The 13,334-nt window shown below is 38.5% G+C and overlaps 1 protein-coding gene across 1 annotated transcript in view; it reads right to left on the reverse strand.

Moving 5' to 3' along the window:
* Positions 1–7,002: 7,002 nt before the first annotated feature.
* LOC139721480 (uncharacterized) overlaps positions 7,003–13,334 on the reverse strand; it is an 85,226-nt gene continuing 78,894 nt past the window's right edge. Inside the window, exons 7-8 of the mRNA XM_071632796.1 lie at positions 13,107–13,252; positions 7,003–8,743 (exon numbers count right to left, since the gene is read on the reverse strand). Coding sequence (XP_071488897.1) covers positions 7,860–8,743; positions 13,107–13,252 — 1,030 coding nt within the window. The 3' untranslated portion in view covers positions 7,003–7,859. The remainder of the gene's footprint in view (positions 8,744–13,106; positions 13,253–13,334) is intronic.

Below are 13,334 nucleotides of genomic sequence, written 5' to 3' on the forward strand. Positions count from 1 at the left end.
GCTAGAAAAGGACCACAACGCTTGTAAATAATGACCCGTATTTCACTGCACATCTAAAAAATGGCCATTTAAAACTTCACACCAGCTGCGAAGCATTGGACACTTTGTTTCTTCTCACCCACTCGTCGCTCTATAAGGTAAAGGTAGAGCCACAAAACTTCAACATCACCTAAACACAATGCACTACCACCTTATTACGTACTAGTATTAGACTGACCTGCTACAAAACGTGTTCGCACCTATCAAGACATGCAAAAGCTTTTTGTAGCTTTTACAGTTGATGTGATTAGAGAGAGAAAAAAGTTCTGACTCAAATAAAAAAAACTATGTATTTCTCAATACAGAAGAATTTATTGTAATGATATCCAGTATTAGTCTCTCAGGCCATAGATGGCACAGACATAAAAATTCATTACTTTAAATGATTACATAGCACTGACAGTATATTTCATAACCATGTAATATCTAAAACCCTGCATTTTGTGAGGTCTTCCCAGCATTCATTCCAGGCCCTCTAATAAACACCATAACACTATGTAAAAATATCTGAAGATATGGTTAGTAAAGCTCCATTGCAATTCTCGTATATTTCCAATCATGAGCTGATGAATATACATAAATAACTTTCCTTGCTGCTCACCGTCAAACAAAATAAAATCATGAGATTATTTTGCCTGTAGCATCATGTAACACCAGCATAATTTTTTTTTTTTTTTAAATGACAGAAAATGTACACCTGTCAGCAAAGAAAAAGAACTTTTGTAACTTGGAAACACAAACATACATAGCAGGAACTTTTGCATCAAATTTGGAATGTGGCATCAGTCATACCATGCATTCTTCACAATGGAAATTTAGGTGGGGGGATTATAAGAATTGTTTAATGCTATAATATGAGTAGGTAGAAACACTAAAATTTTGGTGGCTATGGAGAAAAAAGTACATACATGTATATCCTGTACATAATGGTACATTAAAAAAAAATGGATATCAAAATAAACAAATGGTGAAACCAATACAGTGGATGGCACAATCCCTCTTGAATTTTCATCTCACCCCCCCCCCCCCCCCCCAATATCCTACGCAGAGACCCATCTCAGCTAGAGTGGAGGGATTGTGCATGTATCATTTCTAGCAGCCTGAATGACACATGCAGCATAGATAATGCATTCAAAAGTTGAACAGCTCACACAGCAATGCCGCTTTTTAGCTGATGGAACATGTCTTCACACATTGTCCCATGCACACCCTCTGCCGAGAACAACATTACATACTTCACGAGTTGGATGGAATCGACTGAAATACATCGGCAATACCTAGCCATCAGCACAAAGCTCTGAAATGTAGTTTTGCCCTGAGAAAGTCGAGGCAAAAGAAATAACTAACAAAAAAAGAAGTGATAACCGAATGCCATATTTCAGCAACATCACTAATTAATCTGAAAAAAAAAGAAAAAAGAAAAGAAAAATGAACAAAAGAAAAGAAAAAAAAATCCCCTTCAATTCCTATTGACATATTGCAAGATGATAACACACTTCCGTCTTCTAGTTATCTCAATTAATATTAGGTTTCACCGACTAAGCAAGTCCACAAGAGTTTAAAACTGTTGTAACAACTTGTCAGAGGCTAGGGAAGTGCCCTGTTACATTTGTGCCATATGAATGATAGTCCATGCAGCTAAATCACTTCATCGGAGAATAGTCATGACCCAGTGCACTCAGAGACAATACCCCTGAATTGCTTCACCCTCCAATACAATCTCCTGATTCTACTTCCATGTACAAAGTTTGTGCTGCAGAATCCATACGGACAACCACTGTCAAAGTTGATGGAGCACACTGCTATGCAAGTATGATAAACTTTTCCCACCCTCCCTTAATCTCACCCCCCCCCTAAAAAAAACAACAGAAAACACAGCTGATCATTGCTAATACGTAAAAACAAAACACAAAACAATTTGCTTACAAACTTTTCCTTGATCCTATGACATCGACATTGCTTCGATCACAGCAAAACAATTTCACAAGCTGTTAATGGAGTTCCTTTTTCAGGACATTGCTAGGTGTCCTTGCAGACAAATTTCTTCCTAAAATATAATAAAATATTCAACTTGAATCACAATAATTAAGTAATTGCATTTGAGCTAAAGACAAATTAAGCACTGCCATCCAATCTACTAATTCTGTATCTTGCTAAATGGATATTTTTTTAAAGCAAAACCTGACAATCCAACCTCACCCCCCCCCAAAAAAAAAGTAAGTTAAGCTGAAATTCAGAAAGAGAAAAACAAACAACTATCAATGAAACCTTGTGAACAAAGATATACTAAAGAGATGAAGATTCAGAAAACCAGTAACATTAATAAACACTGAGATATGTCAACATGTACAAGCCAACTACCGACACACTGTAACACATTATGATCCATCCAAGTTTTCTCCAAAATATAAATATCTCTTTTGGTTGACCATGTTGAGGGTTGAAATATATATAGATGTATATATATTGGACCTGTATACATCGACAAAAAACAGCATTTTTACATTTCATACTGTTGTTGTTTTTTTCTGAGCTTTAGATACAACTGAGTTCCACACACATCATTTTCATTCTACAAGGGAAGACTTACAGTCACATTGTTTCTGTTTCTAGAAATAAACCACCAATATGCTCACAAAGAGCTCAGAACGATAAAAACAGAGACAATAACACTTGTGCAGTGCTTACACCAACTGCTAATCTTTGATTGTGTGATTGCAGTGACTGTGAGATTGTAATGTGAGCAGAAGAAAATGGAGAGATAATTACCACAGCATTCTCACGCGCGACTTGTGATGTTGAAACATCGTGAAGTGGAGGTGTGTACGAGAGAGACAAGATGGACATACATCATACAAAAACAGCGTGATTAAGTTTCCTGTTTAGTTTTGTTTTGTGTTTTCATTGGTCTGGTTGTTTGTTTGTTTGGTGGGTTCTTGTTGTTGTTGTTGTTGTTGTTGTTTTTTTTTTTTGGGGGGGGGGGGGGTGGGCATGAGAGAGAAAAGCGAGGGATGGGTGTAGAGCAGTCCCCTCCTGTCCTCAAAGATTAACCATCAAACAAGACTTAACCACAGTCCCTTGTCCACGCCTGAGAGAGAAGAGATCTAGATAGGGCCACTGCACACTATACGACTTTCAGTCGCACGACTGACAGACTTTGGATTCAAAATATATCACAACAGCCTCAGAATAAATACACTTGTTTATTTCAGATCCAAAGTCGGTCAGTTGTGCAACCAAAAGTTGTATAGTGTGCCTTAAGATTGTTTAATTCAAGTTGTTTGTTTTTTCAAATTCTTTTTTTTTCCCCTACAGTCAACAGCACAATATAGTGCCAGGATAGTGAGAGACAGGAGGGGGGGGGGGGGGGGGGGGGGGTGTTCCATCTGACTGGCATTTGTCAAATCTGAGCCACTTGTCTGATTCTGCCCAAGCTTTTAACCCACTGGTCAGTTTTTGTTTTCCAAAAATTCATGGACATTGCCATCCTCTTGATGTTTTCATTCCTCTAAATACATTACCCCGGTAACCGCAGGATCCTGAACGATATCACCAGCATGTCTGCATCCCAGAAACTCACCCTAACCCATATCTGCAATATACCCTTAACCCTCCTCCATCAATCACCAACTCCTCCCCCCCCCCCCCCCCAAAAAAAAAGTATATATATATATATATATATATATAAAAACACATATATAAGATAAAAAACAAAGATGGATTAATGCCATTGATAGCCCCTTCTCTCCCCTCCCCCCCCCCCCCCCAAAAAAAAAAAAATAAAATAAAAAAATAAATAAATGAATAAATAAATGAAAACCCTGGTACCACAGTGATCCCTGCTTTGGTTTCTCTCTTCTCAACAGATAAAAGCAAATGGTGCATCAACAGTAGCAGACCTAATAATCCTAAAGTGCCACCCCCATACATTGCCATTACATTTGTGCAAACAGATAGAAATGGCCACAGATAAATAGGAATAATATCATGTTTTACATCTAATTTCTGCAACACACTAACCTTGTCATTCATCAGTGTAATGATTGACCAACTTATTATAGAAATCTGTTTGTGATTCAAACCAATGAGTACAATTTTAAAACCATCTTTAAAAAAAAGAAGAAGAAATATCGAGACATCAGGTAAAGGTGTGAAATTTGCAGTCATAAACACAAATTTACACAATCATTTCTCAAAAATGTCCACATAAAAAACTGATCACCAAATACTTCACTCATATCATCGCATTAAATAAAAACCTTTGCATTCTGAGCATCAATATATATTAATGTTTTCTGTTATACACATAGATTCACGTACAAGTAAAAGAACTCGACACAGCGGGGACAGCAAAGAGCAGAAACAATGTACAGACCACGCTGTACTCGATAATGTGCACCAGCGGAGAAACACGAGAATTTCGACAAAACTTTCAAAACGTTTCAGAGGAATATATGGTAGGAAACCACACAGCATTCTCTCCAGTTTTGTGGTATCTTTTTCAAGCTCTGGACCAGCAGAACCCAAATATCTACAATCATGGCAGAATATGACTTTTTTTGTTTTAAAAGGTATCATTAGAAACAGACACCAGAGTGAGAAAGACATTTTCAATGAGAACATACAAACACCGCTGAGAACACAGATATAAAGAGTCTTGTTGGCAACTCCTACTGGCACACATAATGATGTGACATGTTTTACAAAACCTCACAGATGAGGAAACATGTTTGAAAAATGAAAAAAAAAAAAAAGAGGACAGGCTGGCATTAATGCATTGTGCTTAAATACATGCATAAAAACCCAACACTTTCATGTGCAATCTGCTACAGTAATTAGCACTCAAACACAACATGGCTTTGGGTTGAACAGTATCTCCAAACTTAGTCATAAAAGCATGTGCAGGGCGGACATTTTTGCACCAATGCTAGGCAGCTTAGATTTGCACAACTAACGAGATCTGCCGCATAAAATGCACTGACCATGGCCCAATCTCCACACTACTGCCTGTCCACCTAAAGAATACAAAGATAAAAACTAAAAAAAAAAAAAAAAAAAAAGCAAGAAAGATGTTTCATTCTTGCTATTTCCTGGACTGCAATGTGATGGTGAGGGTGCCATTACATAATCACATTTAAATCACAATGCAGAATAACCTAATTCACATTTGCAAGATTGACATGCCTGGTCATTCTCATAGAGACACATGAGCACAAGGTCTCAGAGTCTGTTTCATGTTATAACAGATCCCACTGGCTGTGCATATCAAAAGCGTACTGATATGTAAGATGCAAACCCTATGCTTAGGCTGCTCATTAGTAGCTGGTAATCAGTTACTTGTTCCTTTTGTTCTAGACTACAGTGCAGTTTGAGTGAGCGCAACTCGGCATCATCCACAGTGGAATCGTACATGTGGGGCTACTCTTTGTGGGTACTCTGTCTTGTTTATACGCTATCCTACTAATAGGATTCACATTGCAGCATGTTATGCATAGAAGACAAAGGGCTCATTTCTTTACATTTCTAGCATAATTAACACGATCTCAAGGACATAGGTGGCAGATGGTGAAAAATACTCCTGTCGCTACTCGTCCCAAGTGAGTGTGGTGACCAATGAGGGAACGTACTGTGAGCAGGGTTTAGTGGTTTTATGCCTTTGAAAACATCACCTCATTATCGAATATCCAGCATAAAAACACACCGGCGCGCAAAGGTTGCCACGGAGCGCAAGAAGAACAATTCACGAGGGTAAAGATAAACTTTCTAAAGTCAATCCTCACACGGAACAGTGAGATTCAATATCCAGAGCAAGGTTCCTCTTTCTGCTACACCAACTCTCAAGTAAGCATTCCCAACTGCTCCATGAACAATACCTTTATTGTATCACGATGATATCATTATTATCATTATTATCATCATTACTATTACTATTATGACAAGGCCCTGCCAGGTATATGATGCATTTAGTGAAAAAAGACTCATCAGCAATTAGGCACGGCGCCTTTTACGACACTGTAAATGGCAAAAGGGGGTGATATTATTTCACATGACCTTGGGGAGTACCAGGTAAGATAGCCGCTTTGACATTATCAAAACCTCAGTGTAATCTTAGTGGCAGATTTATGTCTGGCTGTTTAAATTAGCATAACTGCATCAGCAGGAGGTGGTTAGAATTTAGTACTTTTTAGGTTAAAAATTATCAAAATTATCTTCTTATTGTTTAAAAGTGAACATGACTATGGCAAAGATTACATCACTTTTTTGAAACAAACCAAATACTGGTGACATTCTTCATACATGTAATTGCTCCTGATAAAATCTCAGTGTTGGATTGTCATACACATACGTGCACATTAAAAAAAAAATCAAAGAAGAACTGTGTATTGGACAAAGTTTATGAATGCTCAGCATTTTATTCCAGCAAATATATTTCCCATTCAAAATACACACACACACACACAGACACACAGACACACAACAATAGCTAATACACACAACCACATCTTTCAGCAGCCATAAATGAAAAAAGCAGAATAACACTCATCAGTGTGGAAAGCAGCCGAGAATTACGCCAACATTTTTTTTCTTCACCAAATTGCTACTGGCACAAACGAATGGGCAGCTCTTAACACAAAAAGTGGCATACCATTAACAACATTGGTGCTAAATCGATGCATGCCAACTGTGTGATGTGAATCGAACCATTTCTTGCATCACGAAAGCAGCATAGAACATAATAAAAACAGTCTTTATGTCAACAAACATAACTACAACACTCAAATTGATGCACAAAACGGTTTCTCCTTTGTCTTTCCATGGTGTACACTCTACTCACAAGAATCATGTGTGATTTCATACGTAGAACACTGTAGGTGAACATGTTTTAGAACGTGCGTTGGCACACAGTCATACTTTGAAATGTGTGCTCATACAAGCAGCTGCTTTTTTTTGGGGGGGGGGGGAGAAGAGAAATCTGCAATAATACTATGATTTCTAAAGAAAACATTCATACTCATGCAGTCTTGAACAAGGTATTGAGATTTACATTGGTAACTCATCTTTATAAATTAGATAAATAACTTCAAAAAAGTTTATTCCACAACATAAATCAATTAAGCCTACAAACTTGATAAAACTGTGCAGATAAACTTAAATTTTGAATCTCATCAAAAACAAGTATCAATGCTGATGTTTAACATATGTGTTGCTATAAGTAAAGCAATGATCTGATAAACACTGAGCACTCATCACTAGTTTTGATCTGATTACGAGTTTAGGTGAGGCCTTTCTCCACCGCATAAATCAAAGTGTTTCCTGACATAGTGTACAGAGAATTCTTTCTGTGTTCACTGGTGTCCTGCTATGTGAATGGGTGGTACAGGATAGTATGTCCACTTACCGGTCAAACCTCGTACCCTTATCTTGTTGACAGTGATAAATCTGTTGGGTCAACCGGTAGGTGGACACTTCTGTGTGGTCAGGTGTGCAATGTCAAGGTTTTCCTGGTCTGACTCTAATCTAAAACCTCCATGTGTGGGTACCATATCACCAGCACTCATCACAACGTGACGGCTACCTATCACAACTGAGCTAACTACGATTCTACACACAGTGTTTAGACCTGGTGAGTGCAGACAGTGCGTCAATGGTGTGTTGAAGCTTGTGGGTGTACATGTACCTCGGCATCTGAGGAAATTGGCATTCATTGAGTAGAGAACTTAATGAACTGATACCATGTTACCGCTGCAGTATAGAGATATGCTGCTGGCATGCACAGTGGCTGGTGGGTTGTTTTTTGTCACATTTTTTGTAATTTCCTGTTAGATCAGGCGACAGCAGTTGCTTTCTACCTTCTTGTTTGGGTCTTTCTTGGTGCGGCCGTCGTGGCCATTGGTGCTGATGATGCGGTTGCGCTTCTTGCGGATGTCGCGCCCCTCCTTGGAGGTGCGCCGCGGCAGGTTGCTGTTGAGGTCAAGGTTGAGTTTCTCACTCAGGTTGGAGCTGTCCCGCTTCAGGCTCGCCTTGGAGGGCGACGCGTGCACGTGCTTGGGCTTCTCCCCGTTCTTTGGAATGATGTAGAGGTTGCTGTCCGACCGCGTCACATTGTCCTTGCGCAGGTTGTTTTTGCGCGACCACGTCTTGGAGTCGGCGTTGGGGTCGTCTGAGTCGCTGGGCGTGTTGTTGGCTGGGTCGATGGCGTACTTGCTGATGCTGTAGGAGCTGGAGGAATTGGAGGAGTTCACACTCAGGTTGCTCATCTTCAAGCTCTCTCGCAGTTCATTGCTCTTCTTGCGCTCCTTCCCTGAGCCTTTTGTCCCGCTCCCCGACTTGCTGTTCCCGTCACTCGTCCCTGACTCACTAGCTTTTCCCGCACTTCCATTCTGCTTCCCTCCACCACTGGCGCCGCCGCCCCCATGGGCGTTCCCCCCGCCTCCTTCACTCCCTGAGCTAGGTGGGCCATCTCTGCTGCCTCGCCGGTGTGACATGTTTGGCAGATCAAACCTGTCCGACCTCCGCCGCGACTCCGAGTCGTCGTCGCTGGCATCCGAGGAACTGTAGCCACCTCGTGGGGGCGGCGTGAACTTCTTACTGCTGGGTTTGATTTGACGGACATTGTCTGTACTAGTGATAGTTTTGTGTTGCCTGGTGTCGCGGGGCGGTAATCTTCGCAGCATCCCTCGGTCTTCATCCGACTCATATTCATCTACACACAGAAAATGAAGAGAACAACAAATCAATACTGCAGAACATGCCCCATTATCCTTAGGATAACATATTATGAGCTGATATAGCAGTTGGCAATGGAAATGTTACATTTTCCCTTCATACTTGAGAAATAGGTCAATGGCAGTGACTTTAAATATATCATCAGTATTTAAACAAATTTTCTGTAACAATGGGCTGTATTTCTCTCACTCTCTTCTTTTCTCGCTCTCTCCTCTCTTTTCTGTTTTGAAATGAAAATGAAAAAAAAAAAAGACCCAAAGGCTTTGGGAGCATTTGAGGAAACAAGGGCCAGTGCCGTAATACAGAATGGGTCATTTTGAATGTTGTTACATATTCAAATATTTAATTCACCTCAGGACGTGGGAATTCAAGTTGACGGTATTTCTGAGGCAGAAAAACAATGACAAAAATGTGAAACTTTGTTTCCAGAGCTACATACTACTTGGACTCTTTGTTGTATTCCATCAGCTATCTTTATATTCACAGCATCAATTTGTATCAAGTTGTGAATATTACATAAAAGAAGTCAGCTTTGGTTAAGTACAATATTCACACAGAACACTCCTCCTTCCCCTCCCCATCCCCTTTACAAAAAAAAAGTTGTGAAAATGATAGAACATGTCATAGTCTTCATTTCAGGGTAGGGGAGAGAACAGACATGGAAGTTTGACAAGAAGCTACAAGAAATTCTCATTTAATCGAAAACAAATCACACAAAATCAAGCACTAATATGCAAATGTGCATGGCTCCAATCATGGGTACCCAAAGTGTAACATATGGGGTCAAAAATGAAGTTCTTGGAATGAAACTTATTCTCTCCTTACAATCTTCCTTACACCCTGTATTACTCACACACCAATTTTAAGAGCTGCTCCATGGGCAGTGCACATGAAATCAAACATCAAAACATCAAGTGTCTTTTGTTCATAACTCCATGTCCATTTCCTTTTTTTTTTTGATTCATTTATGGAAGCAGTTTCAGAAAAACTTCAGTGATATATTAGTTGATAAATGCTATGACTTTCATCATATACCAGAAATTCAGGGATTTGCATCTTCACCAAAGCATAGTGATTGAATCCATTTTGGACAATAGTTGTGAACATAAGATTTTGTGACCTGTGCCGAAGAAATTTAGCAAACATCCCTGAATTGATATCATTTCCCCATTAACAACATTTCAATAAACAAAGGCAATGGAGTGGACCAACATACATGTATAACAAAACTAAAGTTGTAATCATTCTTATTCTTTTTCACTGTAAGAATTTGCTGTTGTCAAAAAAGATTATGTTCATAACTGTAGGACACTACTGATGGTTATTTCAAAGAAACAGATTACTCTTATGCATCAAAACTTACAAGAAACTTGTTAAGACTAAAGAAATGATGACTTAAAATCAAATTAATTTGACAAGATTAATTTCAAGATAAATGTTTTAATTTTATGAAGTTGTCATTTTGTTCATAACTGTTGGACGCATAAGAGTCAGTGGTGTCCAGGTTATGAACATACATGTAAGGAAGAGATGAAAGGAAGTACAACAATATGTAGTATACAATACAGTTCACATAAAATCATTAGTAGTTTGTGTTTTTATACTGAAAAAGACATAATAGTTCAGAATTGTTAAGAAATAGCTACATAACTTTGACACTGATATTAAATAAAAACAGAATCTTACGTTCATAACTCTTTTGTTCATAACCATGTCCACCTTCGTAATTGATGAAAAATTCAAAAGAAGATGTGAAATGCTTATGTGAAGTAATATTTTCTTATATTTTTATGAAAGCAATCCCTGGTGATACAAAAGTTTAGAAAATGATTTCCCATTACTTCAGAATAGGGCTGTATTATGTTCATAACTGTGGACACTAAAAATTCAAGTGATGTTGCAAGTGATAGTATATTTTTAATATCAGAGTAATGGGGAATAAAAACCTTTTTAATTGTTGGACCGTTACTCTGATCTCTTTTGAATGCTATATTACAAAACAGCTATTGCAATATCAACTGCAATTGTGTGATTTATTTATATATGTTTGGTGGACACCAAAAGTTATGAACAAAACCCTAAATATTAATTCATCTATATATTTTTATTTGAAGAGCACATGGCATGCTCTCAATATAAACATTTTTGTACTATACTACTTCATACATTTCATTCATCAAATGCCCAACAAAAGCACAATCCTTCCTTTTAATGATGGGCATGAAATTGTGCTGTTTCTAATGTTACATTTAAAAAGCCAAAAAAAACTGCATTTTTTAATCTAAAAATGGCTGTAAATACAAAAATATTATTTTAAATATTACGAAACTAGTCTTACAGCTTCCTTAGCTTTATTTTGTTAAATCTTTATCAGAAAATAGCACCTTGGTGCGGTCAGCAAAATTCTATGGATGTTAAAAATATTGCTGGATGAAGGGTACCCATGATCAGAGCCATGCATAAATAATCATATCTATTTACTTCTATAGCTCAGCACTGCAAAGCTCACAGACAAGGGGTCTGTACCAATGTATGCTGCACAGCTCATAGCTTCATAAGACCTTCCTATGACTCAATATGAGGAGCACTGCTAAACAATCCATGTTGCCAATGCACTCACTGGCTCCTATAAGTGCAGCTGGGGTGTTTGTGTAATGTATGGAAATAATTCATAGCGGCGGGCACTCCTGTAGACGATGTTTCCAAGGCAGCGATATTTGGGCGCTTGCAACCAATATATAACGACAGAAAATCTAGGAAGATTCATTCTCATACCATGTCCACCCCCTCCAACTGCCCCCCCCCCCCCACACACACACAAAGTCCACATGTCATCAGATATTTTTCTCCTTGATTAAAGGCATTATTTACCATTTACAGATGAAAAAAAAAACCCAGCTTAAGTACTTCAAAATAGTTCTAATATGTGAGTTAGGGATAGAAACAACCAATGTAAAAATTTGAACCAGTACAGCCAATGTTAAGTATTGTTAAATATAAAAAATGTGAACAATAGGTACAATGAAAATATTTCTAGACTAAACCATCTACAGTTATGGTCTGTTGAGAAAAAAAGTGATATCTCCTTATATTTTAGGCTTTATTGCGAAAATGTTATATGGTAGGATGTTTTGTGATACAACTGACCTACACATATGCATTAATTGTGATATCTGTAACACTTTTTAAATCACTGCTCCCAAGGATAAACAGGACCTTTAAACAATCAAAATAGTGCAAGCTGCCAAATATCTACAAGTATGTCTCGCAAAACACATCTACATAATGTGAATTCCCAAATTTACAGTCAACAATGTGAAACACCAATGGTGTACACTTGTGTTGATAGTTTGACATCTACATGAGATATGAAAATAATGTGTTAATCTCATTTTGTAGAATGAGGTGGAATAGGGCGGGCATAGAGCAGTTGATTGAGCATGCATTTCAGTATTTTTTTTTTCTTCCTTTTAATCTTGCCATCTATTGTTATATCCAACACTCACTGAGGCAAGAACTCAGTACTGGAATAGAATCAACAATTTGTGAAGCCATAACACAAACAACGGCTGAGGGCAGGTCATAAACTCTGAGCATTCCCACACTGGGATGACCTGAATGGATATAAGATGACAACACACAGTATGCTGTTGACCTACAGCGCGAGGACACAATAGGGCCATGTCAAGATACTACTGCTACGTAGCGATACCAGTTACATACAGGATGTATTGTGATTCAATGAAAATATGCACATGTGTATATGTGTATGTATGTATGTATGTACAAGTATACAGGTTTATATCGTCGGCTGAGAACTAGAAAAGCTTTATCTCAATTTTGGGGGGTATTGAGTTAACGGTATCACATTGTAGAGCTTGATCTCCTCTACATTATTATGGTGTAAATCTTAAATTATTTTCATTTTCAGTAAAATATTAAAAATTAAAACCACAAGGACACTTTTTTTGCCCTGTATTTGGAACAATGCTTATAAATCTACCCACTTTTGATTGAATTAACTTTTTTTCATGAAAATTGATTGTTCCGTTATTATTGATACTCAAATCTTAGAATGCGAAAGCGCCCTTCTGATTCTCAGCTGATGAAAGCAGTGTGTGTATATGCATGTATCTGCATACATACTGTATATATGCATGTTGTATGTACACATGTACATGTACAGTGTGTGTGTATGTTGGCATGCACCTTTATAGTAATATGTGTGTATATCTGAATGAATGAATGATGTGTGACACAATACAACATATGCTGAAATCCAAACAGAGGGAAAGTGGGTATATTGTTGCCCTCAGATGGACCAGGTAAACCATTCTTACCTTCCTCTTCTGTGATTTGGTTCAGTACTGATGTGCAGATCTTGGACTGAAGGGTGGACCGATTGCTATTGTTGGACTGACGGCCCCCTCCACTCCCCCCTCCTCCTCCTCCTCCTCCTGCCCCTCCCACACTGCTGCAACCACTGCTGGTGCCACCACTGCTGCTGCCCCCACAGCTAGTCCCCTTGCTGTTGTTGGGACCAGGGTCCCCCACCACGACCTCCTGGG

The sequence above is a fragment of the Diadema antillarum genome, unplaced genomic scaffold, assembly GCF_040938485.1.
Source record: "Diadema antillarum isolate AM-2024a unplaced genomic scaffold, OU_Dant_1.0 scf00000143, whole genome shotgun sequence".
NCBI lineage: Eukaryota > Metazoa > Echinodermata > Echinoidea > Diadematoida > Diadematidae > Diadema > Diadema antillarum.